At 43.3% G+C, this 21,000-nt stretch overlaps 1 protein-coding gene across 3 annotated transcripts in view; it reads left to right on the top strand.

The window, feature by feature from the left end:
- DVL1 (dishevelled segment polarity protein 1) overlaps positions 1 to 21,000 on the top strand; it is a 60,681-nt gene that overhangs the window by 21,907 nt on the left and 17,774 nt on the right. For all 3 annotated transcript variants that reach the window (XR_005953773.1, XM_041419584.1, XM_041419585.1), the window contains exons 3-6: positions 4,277 to 4,398; positions 9,203 to 9,315; positions 14,290 to 14,428; positions 20,451 to 20,544. Coding sequence is in view for 2 of the 3 variants with exons in the window: in XM_041419584.1 (XP_041275518.1) it covers positions 4,277 to 4,398; positions 9,203 to 9,315; positions 14,290 to 14,428; positions 20,451 to 20,544 (468 nt within the window). In the remaining variant the exon portion in view is untranslated. The remainder of the gene's footprint in view (positions 1 to 4,276; positions 4,399 to 9,202; positions 9,316 to 14,289; positions 14,429 to 20,450; positions 20,545 to 21,000) is intronic.

The raw sequence follows: 21,000 nt of genomic DNA on the forward strand, positions 1-21,000 counted from the left end.
GAATTTTTTCCTGCTGCTCAGGGGGAGTTACAAACCCCCCCAGCCCTGCCGAGCCAGCACAGGCTGGAGGAAGCTGGCTTGGATTTTTTCCTTCAAAACTCGATTTTTTTCCTGCTTCCTACCCATCAGCCTGCTCCCCAATTTCTGCTGCTTTGGAGCTCACAAAATGCACTTTTTGCTGATGCTGTTGACAAGGGTTTCTGTTGGGCTGAAACATCTGTGTCTGACCTGCGTGATGAATTGCAAATGACTTTTTCCACACTAACACCCATAAAATTGCAGGGCTTATCTGCCTCCATTTGCTGCTAATTACTGCAGGAGGTTTATGTAAATCTCACTGGATGTTAATTGTTCCCCTTCGAATTTTTTAATATCCCATTCACTGGGACTTAACAGATAATTGCACACAAATCTTCCAGGGATAGCAAAGTTGGGTCTTTACCTTTTAGAAATATATCTATCTATATCTATATCTATCTATAGCTATATCTATATCTATATATAAATAAATATATATATATAAAATTTTATATATAAAATTATAATTTTTATATATATGTATGTGTATATATATGTGTGTGTATATATATGTATGTGTGTATATATATATAAAATTTTTATATATATTAATTTTTTTATATATATGTATATATATATGTATGTGTATATGTATGTAAATATAATTTAGATCTATTATTATATGTTATTTCTATATATGATATATAAAATAATATATAATTATAAAGCAGAACAAATAAATATAATATAATGATATATAAAATATATAAACGTTCAATATATCTTATATATTATGTTTACTATGTAATTATCTATTAAAATATAATAATATGCATAGTATAATATGTAATATATAAAATATATTAATAAATACAGTGATTATATATAATCTATCAAATATATAAAATCCATATATATATAATTAATATATGTATGTATATTTACATTTATATTTATATTTATATTTACATTTACATTTATATTTATATTTACACACACACTTTTTTTGGTCTGTTTTGGCCAGGATTATTTCTTCATCTCTATTTATTTTTTTTTAACTGGCCCTGAGCTTCCTTTGTCCCCAGTGCTCTGAGATGTGTGCCAGCTGCCGGGAGGCAGCTTGGGATTCTTGCACAGACCTGTGTGGGGGGACGCTTTGCTGCTGGCAGAGACTGCAGCGTGTTCCACACGTGCAAAAACGGCAAAATTCAGTGTCCACCCCCCAGCCGAGCCTCCTCTTCCCCCTCGTCTCCTCCCGAGGCCACTTGGAAGTTTCCGCAGCGCTGGCGTGGGGAAATGGCAGATTTTCATCTTTTTTAACACCATTTGAATCCTTGTGTTTGTCACAGGTGGGAACTTTGATCCGGGTGTCACCTGCAGCAATGATTTCCATAGGGGAAAATATTCCAAAAATTCCTGCAGGTCTTTCCTTCGGCTGCCCTCAGAGCTCCGTGTGCAGCTGGATGAAAATCATTTTAATTCACTGCTGAATTAAAATCCCTGCTGCTAATTAGCTGTTTCAACTTCCTCCCCAGCCCTCCTGTGTGCTGCTTGTTTTCCTCCTCCACATCTCAGATCTCTTTCTTTTGATTTCAGCCCGGGTTTGTTTTTTCTTCTTGCGTGTTTTTGGTTCTTTTCGCTGTTGTTTTTTGTTGTGGTGGTGTTTTTTAAGCATGAAATAATTTGGGACAGAGCTGCTCCTTTCTAGATTCCTTTGTAAGGAATTCTTTAAAATCCTTAAAAAATCATTTTTTCCTTTGGTTGACCTTTATTTTTTTTTTTTTACACAATACAGAGGCTATCATTAATTGCATGTCAGAATTCTTAATTAATAACATTAATTGCATTTGCACAAACACATCTTCTGCCAGAAATAGCTGATATTTGTCCTGTTTTTCTAACATACAACCCAGAATATAATTTTTCCCTGGAAATTATTTATTTGTAGTTTTCTGGGACTGCTTACCTGAAGGAAATTATTAATGCAATTTTGCTTTTTGCCTTTTTATTTTTGGGCCTTAACTGGGCAATTCGAAAAATAAAAAAAAGGTGGAAGAAAATATTTTATTGCAATGAATTAAAATGTTTTTCCCTTCTCTTGGGAAAAAGTGGGATGGTGGAAGCTGGGAGTGTGACAGGAATTGGTTTGTGGCTGCTGCCAGCTCTGTTATCTCTGTTTTTTAGGAAGGATTTGCAACATCTGGGAACAATTCCTTGCCTGGCTGCTGGGAATGTGCAGTTCCCCATTGGCTGCCAGTGATGTCACTGCTTTCTGTGAGGTTTTCCCTGCTTTTTCCTCCCCATTATCTGGGTGCCAGCAGATAATTCTTGTCCTGTTTGTACATCAGCTTTTTACAGGCTGTATTTGCAATTCTAATCAACGCCGTGGTGGGGCAGAACCGTTTGACAAGGGCAGCACAGGAGCTCCAGGGCTGGGAAATGAAAAATAAAAATGCTCAGAGCTGAGGCAGGGAATAAAAATCCCCAGGAGCAGAATCTTGGATGAAATCAGCTGATTTCAGGGCCAGTCTCTTCACACTTTATATAAACCCTCGCTCATCCCAAGCCTCATCTCAGCATAGACAATTTCTCCTTGCTCAAATAAATACAATTTTCCTGATGAGGTTTTTGCAGAGGTGAGGAGTCCTGGTGCCTTTGGGGGAATTCCTGGTGGAGCACAGCTCTTTTCTGCAGTTGCTCCTTTGGGAGCAGCCTGGTGTGGATGATGGGGCACAGCGCTGAAGCTTTGATTTGGGATTTGAGAAATTATGGGAAATGATTACTTGCAGCTCAGAGATGAATGTGGCTGTTGTGAAGTTGCTGTCAAAAATAGAAATGGCTCTTTTGGGTGTTTCTTTAGTCACTGGGATGCCTTGGGAAGGCTGAGCTAGAACAGAGTTAAAGGATAAAGCAGGGATTTATGAAAAGGATCTCCTCCATGGATCCACCTTGGGCAGCACGAGAGCCCAGCCAGGGCTGCAGCCAAGGTGAATCAAAATGGTCCCAAAATGAACCCAAGATGAACCCAAATGGTCCCAAAACGAACAAAAGATGAACCAAAATGGTCCCAAGATGAACCAAAATGGTCCCAAGATGAACCCAAATGGTCCCAAAAGGAACCCAAGATGATCCAAAATGGTTCCAAGGTGAACCAAAATGGTCCCAAAGAAATGGATAATCAATCACAAATTATGAAATGTGTCTCAGGTTCAAGGCTGGCAATGAACTGATGGAAGTTTCAGGGTTTCTGTTCCTCAGTGCAGCTGGAGGATCAGGAATGGGCCGTTCCTGCAGCCCTCTCCCCCTGGAATGGCTCCAGTCCCACTGCAGACCAGGAAGAAATGGGCTCCCAGTGCTTCATCCTTGAGGAAATGCCACCCCATTCACCAGGAGATGCTTTGCTGCAATGGATTTTCATCCCAAACTCCTGCACAATCACTTCTGCCCTGCCAAAGCTTCTTCCTCCAGGGGCAGGGAGATGCTGGACAGCAAATATCCCAAAATATGCAAATGGTTTGTGTTGTTGGCTCCTCCTTGTTGGCTCCTCCTTCCTCAGCAGGAAGATTTAAAGAACATTTTTTCCTGCTCCCAAATTCCTCTGCCTTGTTTTGCATCCCTAGCCCGGAGTGTGAAGGCTGAGGGAATGTTTTAGATCTTATTTATTGAATTAAAGTTGTCCAGAACTGGGATTTGGGATAATTCCCAAGGATGGGGAATGCTGTGTGCAGCACAAACCTTTGTGTTTGGAATGGGGAGCAGGAGCCTTGCAGCATCTGTAATTCCATTTTTCCATCCTGGGAATATTGATATTGTTAATATTGCCATCCTGCCTTGTCCAGGACTGGAATTTGGGGTAATTCCCAAGGGTAGGGAATGTTGTGTACACGTCCTTGTTGTTTGGAATGGGGAGCTGGATCCTTGCAGCATCTGTAATTCCATTTTTCCATTCTGGGTGCCATTTTTCCATCCTGGGAATATTGATATTGTTAATATTGCCATCCTGCCTTGTCCAGGACTGGAATTTGGGGTAATTCCCAAGCACTCCACAGAAGAGTTCCTGGTGCTTGCAGGGGTTCTGTGCCATCCAGGCTGCTGATGCTTTCACGTGGATCCTGAATTTAACCCGATTTTCTGCAGCTTTGGCAGCAATCCCCGCTCCTCCCCTCAGATCCCGGGATTTTGGCTGAACACTTGGAGAAGCTGGTGGGATTTTGAGGATGTCATTTTGTGTAATTTTGGGTTTTTTTTCTTTTGGCAGCTGGTCCTGGCTGAGAGCTCCCACTCTGACACGGGCTCCCAGTGCACCGAGAGCCACGTGGAGCTTCCCCCAGCCCTGGAGAGGACAGGAGGCATCGGAGACTCCCGGCCCCCCTCCTTCCAGTAAGCCCCAGTTTACTCAGCACATTCTCATTTATCAAATTGATTTGTCAAATTCTCCTTCCCATCTATTTCCCACCCTCATTTCCCTTCCTGCTGCAGGCCAGCTGGTTGTTGTTGTGGTTAAAAATACCAAATATTGAGGAATTGAAAGGGGAATGGGAATGAAAAACCCCTGTCATTGTTAAGAATGGAATATTTATCCAAAATATCTCATTTTCCCAGCCCCCACCATTCCAGTAAGCTCAAATTCCCATTGATTTATTATTGATTTATTCCCATCTATTTCTCACCCTCATTTCCCTTCCTGCTCCAAGCCAGCTGGTTGTTGTTGTGGTTAAAAATACCAAATATTGGGGAATTGAAAGGGGAATGGGAATGAAAAACGCCTGTCATTGGTAGAGTGAATATTTATCCAAAATATCTCATTTTCCTGGCCCCCATCATTCCAGTAATTCCCACTGATTTATCAAATTCTCCTTCCCATCTATTTCCCACCCTCATTTCCCTTCCTGCTCCAAGCCAGCTGGTTGTTGTTGTGTTTAAAAATACCAAATATTGGGGACTTGAAAGGGGAATGGGAATGAAAAACGCCTGGCATTGGTAGAGTGAATATTTATCCAAAATATCTCATTTTTCCAGCCCCCATCATTCCAGTAAGCCCAAATTCCCATTGATTTATTATTGATTTATTCCAATCTATTTCTCACCCTCATTTCCCTTTCTGCTCCAAGCCAGCTGGTTGTTGTTGTGGTTAAAAAAATTCAAATATTGAGGAATTGAAAGGGGAATGGGAATGAAAAACCCCTGTCATTGTTAAGAATGGAATATTTATCCAAAATATCTCATTTTTCCAGCCCCCATCATTCCAGTAAGCCCAAATTCCCACTGATTTATTATTGATTTATTCCATCTATTTCTCTTCCTGCTGCAAGCCAGCTGGTTGTTGTTCAAAATCAAATCAAGTATTGAGGAATTAAAAGGAGGATGGGACTGAAAAACCCCTGTCAATGGCAGAGTCAAATATTTATCCAATAGGAAATATTTATCCAAAATATCTCATTTTCCCAGCCCCATCATTCCAGTAATGAATTCCCATTTAATTATCAAATTCTCATTCCCATCTATTTCTCACCCTCCTTTCTCTTCCTGCTCCAAGCCAACTGTTTGTTGTTGTGGTTATAAAAATCAAATATTGAGGAATTAAAAGGAGGATGGGACTGAAAAACCCCTGTCATTGGTAGAGTGAATATTTATCCAATAGATGTATCCAAAATATCTCATTTTCCTGGCCCACACACCTCCAGTAAGCTCAAACTCCCATTGATTTATTATTGATTTATTCCATCTATTGCTCTTCCTGCTGCAAGCCAGCTGGTTGTTGTTCAAAATCAAATCAAGTATTGAGGAATTAAAAGGAAGATGGGACTGAAAAACCCCTGTCATTGGTAGAGTGAATATTTATCCAAAATGTCTCATTTTTCCAGCCCCCATCATTCCAGTAAGCCCAAATTCCCACTGATTTATTATTGATTTATTCCATCTATTGCTCTTCCTGCTGCAAGCCAGCTGGTTGTTGTTCAAAATCAAATCAAGTATTGAGGAATTAAAAGGAGGATGGGACTGAAAAACCCCTGTCAATGGCAGAGTCAAATATTTATCCAATAATAATATTTATCCAAAATATCTCATTTTCCCAGCCCCATCATTCCAGTAATTGCCATTTAATTACCAAATTCTCATTCCCATCTATTTGTCACCCTCATTTCCCCTCCTGCTCCAAGCCAGCTGTTTGACTTTTATAGAAATCAAATATTGAGAAATTAAAAGGAAGATGGGACTGAAAAGCCCTGTCATTGGTAGAGTGAAATATTTATCCAAAATACCTCATTTTCCCAGCATTCCAGTAATTCCCATTTATTTATCAAATTCAAATTCCCATCTAATTCCCTCCTTTCTCTTCCTGCTCCAAGCCAACTGTTTGTTGTTGTGGTTATAAAAATCAAATATTGAGGAATTAAAAGGAGGATGGGACTGAAAAACCCCTGTCATTGGTAGAGTGAATATTTATCCAATACTTGTGTCCAAAATATCTCATTTTCCTGGCCCACATCACTCCAGTAAGCTCAAATTCCCATTGATTTATTATTGATTTATTCCCATCTATTTGTCACCCTCATTTCCCCTCCTGCTCCAAGCCAGCTGTTTGATTTTTATAGAAATCAAATATTGAGGAATTGAAAGGGAATGGGACTGAAAAACCCTGTCATTGTTAGAGTGAATATTTATCCAAAATATCTCATTTTTCCAGCCCCCATCATTCCAGTAAGCCCAAATTCCCACTGATTTATTATTGATTTATTCCATCTATTACTCTTCCTGCTGCAAGCCAGCTGGTTGTTGTTCAAAATCAAATCAAGTATTGAGGAATTAAAAGGAGGATGGGACTGAAAAACCCCTGTCAATGGCAGAGTCAAATATTTATCCAATAATAAATATTTATCCAAAATATCTCATTTTCCCAGCCCCATCATTCCAGTAATTGCCATTTAATTACCAAATTCTCATTCCCATCTATTTGTCACCCTCATTTCCCCTCCTGCTCCAAGCCAGCTGTTTGACTTTTATAGAAATCAAATATTGAGAAATTAAAAGGAAGATGGGACTGAAAAGCCCTGTCATTGGTAGAGTGAATATTTATCCAAAATATCTCATTTTCCCAGCATTCCAATAATTCCCATTTATTTATCAAATTCTCATTCCCATCTAATTCCCTCCTTTCTCTTCCTGCTCCAAGCCAACTGTTTGTTGTTGTGACTATAAAAATCAAATATTGAGGAATTAAAAGAGAAATGGGAATGAAGTTTCCCTGTCATTGGCAGAGTGAAATATTTATCCCAAATATCTCATTTTCCAGCCTGCTGTGGATGAGTGAAGCAGGGGGGGAGCCCAGAATGCTTTTTGCAGTGTGTGGCTGACAAGTGATTAGCGTGTTCTGTGTAATTAGGGAGGCTGCAGAGCCAGCTGAAGGCTGCTGGCAGCAGGGAGAATTTCCACAAGGAATAATAATTCCTGCTCCATGTCCATCCAGAGGCTGCCAGCTCCAGCTGTGGGTGGCCAGGCTGGGAATATCTGCTTTGATAATTGTTATTTCCTCTTCCTGATCCTTAGGATATCTTCATTTTCCAGGGAATTTGCACCAGGAAAAAATTCCTCCTTCCAGCAGGAGGATTTAAAGCAGGGCCTTGTGCTCTTAGGCTGTGTTTGGAGAAGGAAATATGGCCTAAATTTGCCTTTTTTTCTTCTTTTTTGGGATGGCTTTTGCCTGGAAAAGCTCTCAGTATTGTGAGTCTTTTTTTAAAAAAACCTTTTAGAGGAGACAAGAAATGCTGGGAAATTCTGGCAGTGCCTTGCAAGGGCTGTGCTGCCCTCCTGTGTTCTGATCTGGCCAGAAAATAAAACCAGGCTTTTGTCTTTGCTGCCCTAAACCTGCCTGCACAGCTGCCACCTCCAGCTTTGTTTTAAAAAATAATTAACTGGTAATTAAGCACGAGCTCTGTGGGTCCAGTGCCCTGCTGGTCCTCCTGCTTCTTCCAGAATATTCCAAATATTGCAGGGAAAAAGTGGGAATGCTCTGAGGGCTCAAGGACATGGCTCAGGTTGTGTTTGCTGTTCCCATTCCCAAATAAATCTACTGTAATATCTTACAATATTAATAATGTATAAATAGAAAATATTCTATACATATTTTCTAATTGTTAATATATTAAAATTATTAATATATAATTCATATTTTATATAATATATATTATATCAATTATAAATTATAAACTGTAAATTATATATTATACATTATATATTATATATTATATATTTATATAAAGTATTTACATTTTTATATATAAATTATTAATATATTATAGATAATATTAAAGTACAGTTTACCTTGTAACAAATAAACTTATAACTACTCTTAAACTAGAACCAACTACCTGCTCCTCTAAAATTCCTACTCACAACTTGTAAAATTCATGTTTATCTGAGCAAGAAATCATTTTTAACTCACTGACAGTCCCATCCTTCATTGCTAACAGTAACAGTGAATTTCCTGCTCTGCTGCTGCTTTTTTGGGGTTTGCCAAATGCTTTTGGTGCTGGAGGTGCAGGGTGAGGTGAGAAATGGAAATGGAGCTGCATTTCATTTATTATTTATTTATATATTATATACTATATATTATATAGTATATATCCCCCTCAGGTGTTTTTAGGTTCTCCTTTCCCCCCCGAGATGTTTTTAGGTTCTCTTTTCACCCCTGAGATGTTTTTCAGGTTCCCTTTTCACCCCTCAAGTGTTTTTAGATTCTGTTTTCCCCCCTCAGGTGTTTTTTTAGGTTCTGTTTTTACCCCCCGAGATGTTTTTAGGTTCTCTTTCCCCCCGAGATGTTTTTAGGTCCTTTTCACCCTCAGATGTTTTTTAGTTTCTGTTTTCCCCCCGAGATGTTTTTAGGTTCTTTCCCCCCGAGATGTTTTTAGGCTCTGTTTTCCCCCTCAGGTGTTTTTTAGGTTCTCTTTCCCCCCGAGATGTTTTTAGGTTCCCTTTTCACCCTCAGATGTTTTTTAGGCTCTCTTCCCCCCCGAGATGTTTTAAGGTTCTCTTTCCCCCGGGGTGCCCCAGCTCCGGGCCGGTTTGCAGCGCCCACCTCGGCAGTCTGTGCCCGCTGCCCCGAGCTGCTCCCGGCTGGGGCTGCGTGGCTGGGCGAGGGAAAAGCAGAATAAAGCAGTGACTGTCCGCTCGTGCTCTGTGGCAGCCCCAACGCCGGCAGCAGCAGGGACGGCCTGGACAACGAGACGGGAACCGAGTCCGTCATCAGCCACCGGCGCGAGCGGCACCGGCGCCGCAACCGCGAGGGCCACGAGGACGGTGAGTGCCTCCCCTGCCATCTTCCCTGCCCACGGGGACCGTGAGTGCCTCCTCTGCCTCCCCTGCCCACGGGGACCGTGAGTGCCTCCTCTGCCTCCCCTGCCATCTTCCCTGGGGACCGTGAGTGCCTCCCCTGCTTCCCCTGACATCTTCCCTGCCCACGGGGACCGTGAGTGCCTCCTCTTCCTCCCCTGACATCTTCCCGGCCCACGGGGACCGTGAGTGCCTCTTCTGCCTCCCCTGCCATCTTCCCGGGCCACGGGGACCGTGAGTGCCTCCTCTTCCTCCCCGGCCCACGGGGACCGTGAGTGCCTCCTCTTCCTCACGCCTCCCAGGGCAGCAGCTCCTCTGGGCGGGGTGTGAGGCTCCCCAGGACGAGGTGAGAGATGGGAGCCATCTTCCCGGGCCACGGGGACCGTGAGTGCCTCCTCTGCCTCCCCTGCCCACGGGGACCGTGAGTGCCTCCTCTTCCTCCCCTGCTGTCTTCCTCACGCCTCCCAGGGCAGCAGCTCCTCTGGGCGGGGTGTGAGGCTCCCCAGGACGAGGTGAGAGATGGGAGTCTGGCTCCGTGCTCGATATTATATTATTGTATGATACTATATGATATTATATTTCATTATATTATATTACATCACATCACATTATATTATTATATTATATTATATTGCATTGCATCATATTATATAATATATTATATTGCATTGCATTACATTACATCACATCATATTATGTAATATGATGTGATATATTATATTGTTAAATTATTATATTATATCATGGCACTATATTATTATATCATTATATGGTATCATATTATATTATCTTATGATATTGTATTATTATATGATACTATATGATATTATATTTCATTATATTACATCACATCACATTATATTATATCATATAATATTATATTATGTTATAGTATAGTATAATATGATACTACTATTAAATTATGATATTATAATATATTATGATAATATATGATACTATATGATCTGACATATTAAATTATATTATGATATGTTATTGTATTATTGTATTGTGAATATATTATATGATATGCTATTATGATATTATAATATACATTATAATATATTATAATATTATAGAATACTATACTAAAACTATACTAAAGCAAGAGAAAGGATACAGACAAAAGGCTTAACAAGAATGAATAACAAAAACTTGTGACTGACTCCTCACAGACACAGCTGATGGTGATTGGTCATGAAGTAAAAGCAATTCACATGGAAGCAATCAATCATGCATCTGTTTGTAAACTATCTCCAGACCACATCCAAAGCAGCCAAACACAGGAGAAGTGAATCAGATAATTATTATTTACCTTTTCCTCTGAGCTTTCCCAGGACAAGAAATCCTGGCAAAGGGATTTTTCAGAAAATATCACGGTGACACTCCTCCTCCTCCTCCAGAGCCTCCTGGCTGCGTTCCTGCCTGCTTTCAGGGAGTCTTCATTATTATTTTAATGAAATAATTTGATAATTGCTCTGAAAGGCTTTGAAGCTCAGCGTTTTTTCCCAGATACACTCCACAGTGAAGTGGCAGAGAGATTGTTTTTGACAATGTGCAGAACTTTCTGTAGCATGAGAAGATGAAGAGCTTGGCTGTTGATTTCTCAAGGTTTGGATCAGCTGTGGTGTTTTCTGCTGGTGTGACAGAGGCTCTGAAGATCTTGTTTTATACCTAAATGCACCCAAAGTGCACCTATAAAATGTTCCTAAGAACTCCATCTCTTGCCTCTGGTCTTTACATCAAAGGAAGCTTGGGTTTTTTATTCATTGCCAGACAAGAATTTCCAGGCTTAATTAAGAATTAATAGGTGCCACCCATTGCGTTAAAATGGTGCAGAATTTGGAACACTTGGGCCCAAGAAATGCCATCCCAGCCTTTATTCACAGCTCCACCCACCAAAGCACTTGCCTCCAGTTAGAAGCCCAGAAATCAGATTTATACTGAGGGATTGTGTTCATTTAACCCTTCCAGAGTGTCACTGATCAGGAGTGAGTGGAAATCCTCAGTGGAAGGAGCAGAGAGCTGTCTGTGCATGATCCTGACCGCAAATTCCTTTGGGAACTGACAGAAAGAGGCAAAATCCTCTCACAGTGTTGATTAAAAACTTAATCAACAAGAAGAATGTGAAAAGGGGAGTTGTTTTAAGCATTAAATCAGTGCCAGTGCATGTTTTGCTCTGGATGTTTTTGGCATAAGGGCTGCTGTTGGTTGATGGAATTTTTTGAGCACTGGAGTGGTCTGAAATCAATTCATGCATTTCCCTTGAGAAGGAAATGGGATGAAATTTCCTCTTTTTACCAAAGCCCAGGCAAGAGCCTGTCACAAACAGTGTTCTCTGAATCCAGGCCTTCAGCCTGCAGCAGGTGAGTTCTGTCAGTGTGCATAAAGCAAGGAGAGCTGCTTTAAAAGACATTATTTAGTGTCCATGGTGTTTCTGTGGTCATAACAATATTTCATTTAACAATAACAACATCCAGTACACATAGCACCACCACAAGTGTGTTGTTTTCAGTGGAAAGCAAACCTAAAATGCACAGTTCAGCTCTGTGTCCTGAACTGCCACTTTTCAACACTAAAAGAAGTGAAATAACCTAATCCTGGGCAGGATTTTAAGGACTTTTCATAACAGTGATCACAGGGTCACTCTTTTCTTGCACCTGCAAGTCTTGTCTGGATGGAAATTGGGGGAACAGCCTAGGAAAATGGGGACAAGGATGGGGAAAGGGCTGTGACACCTGGATCCCAGCTGTGCCAGGGCCAGCAGCTGTGTGCTGGGAAAATCCTGCTGTCCCTGCAGGAGGCAGGAAATGCAGTGGGAGTGTTTGATGTGCTCCTGCAGAAACTCGTTTGAATAATGCCCAAATGACAGCCCTGGTGCTTGGCAGAGGGGCAGGGTGAGGGATCTCCTGCAGCTCTCTGTTACTCACAGCTTTGTGCCAGGGGATTTATTCCAGAGGCACAGGAACAGCTCACCCAGCTGGACAATTTGGAACTGTTTGGTGCAAAGAATCACCCACCCTGGCAAAGAGGATTTCCCTGGGTTCCCTCAAGGGAAAGGAGTTCTTGTTCCACAGGAAAACAGGGGCAGGGTGTTCCAGCCTTCATTTCAAACAGGTGAAGTGGGAAAAGGTGTGAAGGAGCCATTTGGGAACAGAGAAACACTCACCTGGAGCCTGAACAGGTCAAACAGGCTGAGCCCAGAGCACTGGAATTGAGAGGTTCCACAGAATGAAAGTTGGGAAAACCCCAACTTTAAACACTAAACACAGATTTTTCTGTGCTTCTCTCCATTTTAATTTACAAAAAATGTTTCCTGATTTTACTGGGAAACGTTGCCAGCTTTCAGTCTGGGTTTGAAGTGCAGCAAGATCCTTGCAGAGGTTTGGTTTGGAGCTGGGGTGATGGTGAGCTCCCCAGGTTGTGCAGTGGGTGATAATGAGCAGCGTGGTACCGTGGGGGGATTGTTCAGCACAGCTCTGGATGTTTCCCTTCATTCCTGCAGGATTGCTCACCCCAAAAAAAGCTGTTTCTGCTGAATTGCTGCTGGGCAGTTCCACACACACAGTGATAAATGTTGATTGCAGCTGGAAGCTGTGGGACACATCTGGGTGATCTGACAGCGTTTTCACACCTCTGTCCATTAAAAATGCAGAAGGATTTGGAGTTTCCCTAAGCTCTTCCACCCATTTCCCTTAAATTGTATTCCTGTTTTAATTGCACAGATAATCTCCCATCTGTGCTTGTATATTCTCTGATTTTAAAATAATCCCCACAAAGATGGTGGCTTGAAGAATGTAATAAAACTCTTTTTTTGAAGCTGTGTGACACTGCAGATACAAACACCAGGAAAACCTCGAGGAAAACCGATCTGGAAAAATAAATCAAGATGCCAGAGCTCCCACTTTTCAAACAACACAAGTCCTCGTTGCTTTGGGAGGCTGACAAAGTTCTTATTAAGTGAAAGTGGAGTGAGGAAATTAATGAGGGTGGTGGGAGGTCTGCCTGGCACATGTTGTGGGGACCCCTGGCTGGGAGGAACAAAGCTCCCGTGTCAGTTTGCTGAGGAGGAGTGGGAAAGGGGACTGTGGAAGCTCTAATTAGGGAGGTAATTAAGGGACAAGAGGGGTTTTTTTGGGTGTTGAGGAATGTTTTATAGCTGCTGCTGGGTTTCTGACGAGTCTGCAGATGTCAAGTGTCGACGCTGAGGTTTCAACACCCGCTTTGCTGTGGGGTGAACTTAACTCTTGTGCAGCCACTGAGAAATGCCTGGGCCTGGAGAGCTCCTCGTGTGGGCAGGCTCACAGATCCCAAATGTCTGTCCTGGTCCTGGTGGAGATGGTCACAATACAAACACACTCCATTTTCAGAAGGCTTCGAGCTTTTATTATAGCATGTATGCTTTTCATACATTCTTAAAAAGCTCATAATTTACACTTCGCTCGTTGGTCAGGAAGCACAAACAAAGTGCAGGTTTCTCTCATTTGTGGTAATCACATATCCTCTGAACAGAGACATAGCTCTCCCAGGATTTTCCTGGGAAGCTGTGAAAAAACTTAGAGAAAAGAATTAAAACACTTATTATCTCAGTCTCTGTTTGTCAGAGATGTTTACAAGAAGGAGCTGTCCCTTCTTGACCAGTAGGTGAGAAGACTCCTAAAAGCCAATCAGGTCTTAGGTCCACCATTGTTTCTATAAGATTTCTAATAATAAAGTGCTTTTCATACCTCCTGATAATGGAGTGTTTGTATCACCTTTGTCTGTCCCCAGTTTCCCTTTGGTGACACTAACTTATCCTTTTTCTTTCTTGGTTTCCATGTCAGTGACCTTGGTAGGAAATTCTTCCAGGGAATAAACATGGATCCTCTTCTCAAACTTCTCTGTGGCTCACTCTCCCACACCTCCCCAGTGCTGTAACACTCCTTTCCTGTTCTCCTGCAGCCCCCAGGATCAACGGGCACCCCAAGCTGGACAGGCACCGGGAGCACCCCCCTGGCTACGACAGCTCCTCCACCATGCTGAGCAGCGAGCTGGAGTCCAGCAGCTTCATCGACTCCGAGGACGACGACAACACCAGCAGGTACTGCCCTCAGGGCCTCAGCTCTGGGCTCTTCTCAATCCACCTTCTCTTTCTTTTGTGTTTCTTTTTTTGTTTGGTTTGTTTGGGGTTTTTTGTGTTTGGTTTTTTTTTTTTTCCTTTAATTTCTTTTGTGATTCTGATGCCTTTTGTGAAGGCTGCCCTAGAGCAGAGGCTGGACAGAGTTAAAGAATAAAGCAGGGATTTATGAAAAGGATCTCCTCCATGGATCCACCTTGGGCAGCACAAGAGCCCAGCCAGGGCTGCACCCAAGGTGAACCCAAATGGTCCCAAAATGAATCCAAGGTGAACCCAAATGGTCCCAAAATGCCCGATGGTCACGGGGTCTCTCCCTGGGATCAGCTCTGCTCCATGTGCACATTGCAGTTCAGTGTCCAATTCCAGCTCAGCCCCTGCACTCCCATCCTTGTTTTTCTCTCTCCAGCCCACGGGGTTTGTGCTCTTGGGCTGAGATTTGGATCATTTGTCCTTGGTCCCCAGCTAGAAAAGGACTGTTTTGTCTCTCTGTTCTGTGCAGAGAGCTCACCATCCCATAATATGAACCCAGACCCACACACTAAAGCAGCACAGAATGTGAAAAATAGAAAAGCCAAAACCTGAGGCATCAGTTTGAGCACAGGTCCTTCATCAGTGACATCACTGTGTGGGATCACTGCTCAGTTTCTGGGTCCAGGCTCTGGGCCCAATATATAAATCTATGAGTTATATCTCCAAGCTATATCTAAAGATATTTTTGTTTTTCTTTAGGAAGTCTTTAACTCTGTTATTGGGTCCAAACCACTGCTCCAGTTGAAAGAAAAGCTCTGCTCCTCTCCTTTTCATAGCAAGAATGGCCACATTTCCAGATCAAAGCACTCTGCCTACCTATTTATAAAGCAGTGGTGTGAATATTAAAACAAAATACTGTCAGCAAAGATTCCTAATAAGTGTGCACTTCACTGGGGCTCAATTATAGAGGAATTCCTGGGTAATTGCATAGTCTGAGACCTATGAGCAGTTCAGGAATTCATCAAAGTTAATGCTGGTGCAAAGGCAGCCTGGGCTGCCATGGATTTGTGGCTTCTTCATTATTTCTTTCTTTCTGTGTAGGCAGAGTGTGTGAATTATTCCCTACTTGAAAAATACCTCTCATTTCAAGGCATCTTTGTTATATCTAAAGATATTTTTGTTTTTCTTTAGGAAGTCTTTAAGCCAATACATTTCATGGCTTCAAAATACTTATTTTCATGGATGTAAAACCAATTTAAAGTATTTTCCTTCCTTTTTCCTGGCCACATTCTCTGGAATAGTCTTCATTTTCCTGGCCATTGGCTCTAGAGCTGTTGTTCATCCCAGTGGACTCTGAAAATCCAGTATGGATTTGTCAGAGGACAACAGGGTGACAGATCTCTGGTGGGTCACAGGGATCTGCAGATAAAAAGGCAGAACATGAGATTTTTAATAAAACCAGCAAAAAGCAACTACTCCTGGAGATCCTGAACCCCTTGCTGTGTTCACAGACATGATCAGTGTATGGATCTTGGTGGATCTGTTGGGTCTTGCAGTTGGTCAGGGTTTACAGACCTCACAATTCTGATTAAAGGCTGTTTCCAGAGGGCTGAAAGAAATGGTAACTAAAATTCACGTTGGAGATTTGGTCCTGAATTGTTTTCAAGAACTTACTTTGCAGTCCCAGTGAAGTGCAAAGTGTCCCTGCACATGGCAGGGGTTGGAATAAGATGAGTTTAAGGCCCCTTCCAACCCAAACCATTCCATGATGAGATATAAAAAATCACCTTTCTGGGTATTTACCTGCGTGGAGGGTTGGTCCTTAACCCTGAATGCACCAAAGCCTTCAGGGCTTTGAGCCCACAGCAACAACAAAACCCTGCAGCTGATTTGTGTTTCTTATTCTTCTTGGGGTAAATAAATGAACAGTTTCCCTGGCAGCAATGCAGTGGGGCAGGATTAGCTCAGGGTGACCACATTAGAGCAGACCCAGCGAAGTCTTTGTGTCTGAATAAAATAATAATAAAACTTCCTGAGTCTGACCTGAGAAGAAAGAGATTCTTGGAAGCTGCTGCTCCTGCCTTTCCCTCTGGAGATTGGGCAGGAGTTTTTGGCACAGGAGGAGCTGCCAGGCCAGCTAGTCAGGAAGAACCACTCGAAGGAATGCTCCAAGGTATGCTGTTGTGTTCCAGGGATGATGTTCTCAGGCACGGGAGACTTTGTGCTGGCAGGGAGAAGTTTTCTGTAGAGGCAAATCAGGCAAAGAGCAAATGGAGAAGGTTCCAGAGCTGCTGGAGGCATCAGCCTGGGGACAGAGGAGGGGTCTGAGGGGTGAGTTTGGGTCCTGAGGGACACGTCAGTGTGGGGACAGAGGGTTTGGGTCCTGAGGGACACATCCCCTGGGGACAGAGGGTCTGAGGGGTGAGTTTGGGTCTTGAGGGACACGCCAGTGTGGGGACAGAGGGTTTGGGTCCTGAGGGACACATCCCCTGGGGGCAGAGGGTTTGGTCCCTGGTGGACACATCCCCTGGGGCAGAGGGGTCTGGGGAGTGAGTTTGGGTCTTGAGGGACACGCGAGTGTGGGGACAGAGGGGTTGGGTCCTGAGGGACACATCCCTTGGGGACAGAAGGTTTGCGTCCTGAGGGACACATCCCTTGGGGACAGAAGGTTTGCGTCCTGAGGGACACATCCCTTGGGGACAGAAGGTTTGCGTCCTGAGGGACACATCCCTTGGGGACAGAAGGTTTGCGTCCTGAGGGACACATCCCTTGGGGACAGAGGGGGGGTCTGAGGGGCGAGTTTGGTTTGTGACAGCTGATGGACACATCTCCTGGGGACAGAGGGGTCTGAGGGGTGAATTTGGGTCCTGATGGACACATCAGTGTGGGGACAGAGGGTTTGGTTCCTGAGGGACACATCAGCTGGGCACAGAGGGGTCTGAGGGGGGACTTTGGCTCCTGGACACATCCCCTGGGGACAGAGGGGACTGAGGGGGGACTTTGGCTCCTGGACACAATCCCTGGGGACCGAGGGGTCTGAGGGGGGACTTTGGCTCCTGGACACATCCCCTGGGGACAGGGGGGTCTGAGGGGGGACTTTGGCTCCTGGACACATCCCCTGGGGACAGAGGGGACTGAGGGGGGACTTTGGCTCCTGGACACAATCCCTGGGGACCGAGGGGTCTGAGGGGGGACTTTGGCTCCTGGACACATCCCCTGGGGACAGAGGGGTCTGAGGGGGGACTTTGGCTCCTGGACACATCCCCTGGGGACAGAGGGGTCTGAGGGGTGACTTTGGCTCCTGGATACAATCCCTGGGGACAGAGGGGTCTGAGGGGGCACTTTGGCTCCTGGCAGCTGGTGGGTTCTGCTGCAGGAGCTGCTTTGTGGGGAGGCTGTCAGGGAGGAGGCACTGAGGCAGGAAATCAGAGGGAAGGGACCTTGCTGTCCTGGAAGGGGAGAGTTTGTGAGGTGAGGATGCTTTTCTGGCTCTTCTTTGGATTGGTTTTATTGGAATGGGAGCAGTGGAACAGAGCTGGGTAATTCCCAGCCCAAGGAAGTTCTGCTGCATTCAGTTAAAGAATAATGCCATGTTTTGGTGAATTAACCTGCTCACAGACATTCCAGAGTGACAGTGGCAGCACAATCATTTATTTCCTTTTTATTCAACACTGTTTGACAATTTTTTTACTAATTTTTTAACAAATTTTTTACAAATTGAATGTTTCTGTTGTTTGCAGGTAGGATTTTGAGCACAGGTTGATGTAGGCAACATCACAGTAAAAGCTTTTTTTCTGTCTTCTCTAAAGGTCTAACAAATCTGACATCTGTAGCTGGAGGATTATTGTCAGCAATTGCTGCTCTCAGTCAATGCAACTAAAGGAATTCACTGCAAAAAAATTGTTTATTTCTCATTTAAGAAATTACCATAATTTCTTTTGAAGCCATGTGGATAAGATTTCTTTAATAAATGTTGCCTTTTTTCCCCTGTCCTTTGGGAATTGTAGAATGGAGAAAAAATTATTGCTATTGTTATTATTATTATAGTATTTTAAAAAATATTTTCTGTGGTATTTATTGGCATTTGTGCTGGAAGTGCAGTCAGGGTTTTGAGCAGTAGCTGGTGCAGGAAATTAATTGGTAGTGATAGTTCCAGATTTGTTTTTCATCTTTGCACTTTATTTGTCTCAAAAGCTCAAATTTACCATCTTGTCTTGCTCATCACATGGTAATAATAACAACTTCTACCCAGTATTTCTGGAGCTGCTTCAGAGAGCAAAACATTCCTCATTAGAGTAGGTTTGAGCTGCTTTTTAGCATCCAGATGCTCCCAGAATATTAAGGATTCAGCAAGGATGCATTAAGGCTGTGGATTGAGCAGAAATCACAAGGAGAGATGATGGAATGTGCCACAGCTACATGAAAAGAGGTGTAAAAATGTTCCTGCAGAGCCTTCTGATCATCAGTTTTGTGCTGCTGCTGTGAGAGGCTGTTTTAACTTTTAATTTTTCCCTGAAATGTTTTGTGTCCCCCTAAATTAACCGGAGCTTTTCTCAGGAGCTGATTCTCATCCTTCCATCCTAATACCGAGCAGAATGGCAAAAATTCACCAAGAAAAACTTCACTTCTCACATGTTATCACCTGCTAACAGGAGCTCAGAGATTTGCCAGGAAAGTCTGGTTTTGCTGGTTTAATTTGAGAGAAAAATGCACTTTTAGAGAGCAGGCAGCTTCACTGTGGAGTGAGTGCCTTGACTTTCCTCAGATTCTCCCAAACTGGGAAGTTCTAGCTGAATCCTCTGGTGAGGGAAGAGGAGAAGGAAATGGGAGAAGAAGCAGGAAGGGGGAGAATATTGACAGCAAAATAAAAGAGGAGGTTTTTGTGTCAATCTTTGATGAATATTGAACAAGCCCAGTTTTGGGAGCCCTGCGTTTGGCACCTCCTTATTTTTCCAGTTGGAAGGCAAAACCTCCCAACCCCAGGTGCTGTGTGAGCTGTTCCACCCACCAGGAATTATCACATTTTGGATCTTTTTTTTGTTGTAAAATCCCACCTCTTGGCTCTTCAGTTCCCTTGCTGGGAGGGGAAGGAGGAGTGTGTGAGGTTAACGTGCCTGAAATAGTTGTGTGAACTCGAGGGAATGTCAGGAGATTCACACCCTCTGAGCAGCTCCAGGGCTGATACTTGATAAAAATATTTCAAGCCAGAGGGGTTTCCTGTGAGCAATTCCCTTTTGGAATTGCTGGCATCAAGTTTTTGAGGTATTCTCACATTCCTGCATGTGGCTGGAGCATGGAAGGCAGGGTTGTGGAAACTGGGGGAAAGCCTGGCACTGTTTGTTTTGTGTTGTATAACGTTGGATTTTTTTTAATCTTGGTTAATGATGGAGCATTGCTTTGTCTTTTTTTTTTTTTTTTTTTTTTGGCCATTTTTACATATTAAATAGAGGAGAGATGTCTCTCTGGTGTTCTAGTGGTATCTTAATAATCTGGGCTTTGTTCCAGGCTCCTGAAATTAATTTGGGCAAATCCATTTCTGTCTCATTCTACTCTCTGCAAAGTGAGGATGACTAATGCTCCAAAGTCTTAAAGACCTTAAAGATTTATATGTAAAATGTGACACATTTAGGTTCTACAAGTTTGGAGAGCCTGGAAAAAACAGCAAAATAAAACTCAAGAGAATGTGTGAAGGTAAATCATATTCACTCTCCCCCTGTTACCAATTTCTATTTGATTTCTTTAAATTCAAGCCTTGAATTCCTGGTAACAGTGGAAGAAAATACAGCACCATGACAGGACTCACAAAAATGAGCATTAAGGGTTGCACTCAGACCTGCAGAAGAAAACAAGTGCTAAATTAAATAATAATTAAATTATTCATCTGACCCCTGCTGTCCTTCAGCTGGAATCCTCTCCTGTGCTGTCTGTGTGCTTCCCCCTGTCCTGCTGCTGCAGGAATCAGCTCTTGCAGGTGGCAGAGCCTTGCAGGGGTGACATTTGCTGTCCTTGCCCTCAGGTTGAGCAGCTCCACGGAGCAGAGCACCTCGTCCCGGCTCATCCGCAAGCACAAGCGCCGGAGGAGGAAACAGAGGATGCGGCAGATTGACAGGGTAAGGCTGGCACCAGCATCACCCAGGGAGGTGAACTGGCACTTTTGAGTGGAGCTGTTGACTCAGGAAGGGATCCAGGACAGGTCTGTGCCTGTTGAATTCACTGGGAAGGCTCCTTGTGGCTCCAGGCTGGGCTAAATCTCTGCATTTGAAGTTCTGCGGCTCCAAGTGAAGTTTTCACCTCTCCCTTTCTCCTTTCACTGTGCAGTGAATCCCATTTCTTGTCTTTTCCAAGACCAATCTCTGGAGGAGCAGCTCCATTATGGTGTGAGAAGGGGTGGGAGATACCCTGAGACCAGCATTCTGCTGGAAGGAGAAATCCAAGTTCATAGGAAATCCCAAATCTTTGCCCTTTCCTGTGCCAGTCCTTGGCAGCAGGATGAGGCTGACCCCACGGACAGACCCTGAAGTCCCTGTTTTATTCTCCCATAAATCTGTCTCCACACATTAAAGAAT

Source organism: Onychostruthus taczanowskii, unplaced genomic scaffold (genome assembly GCF_017590055.1).
Source record: "Onychostruthus taczanowskii isolate IOZ18803 unplaced genomic scaffold, ASM1759005v1 scaffold61, whole genome shotgun sequence".
Lineage (NCBI taxonomy): Eukaryota > Metazoa > Chordata > Aves > Passeriformes > Passeridae > Onychostruthus > Onychostruthus taczanowskii.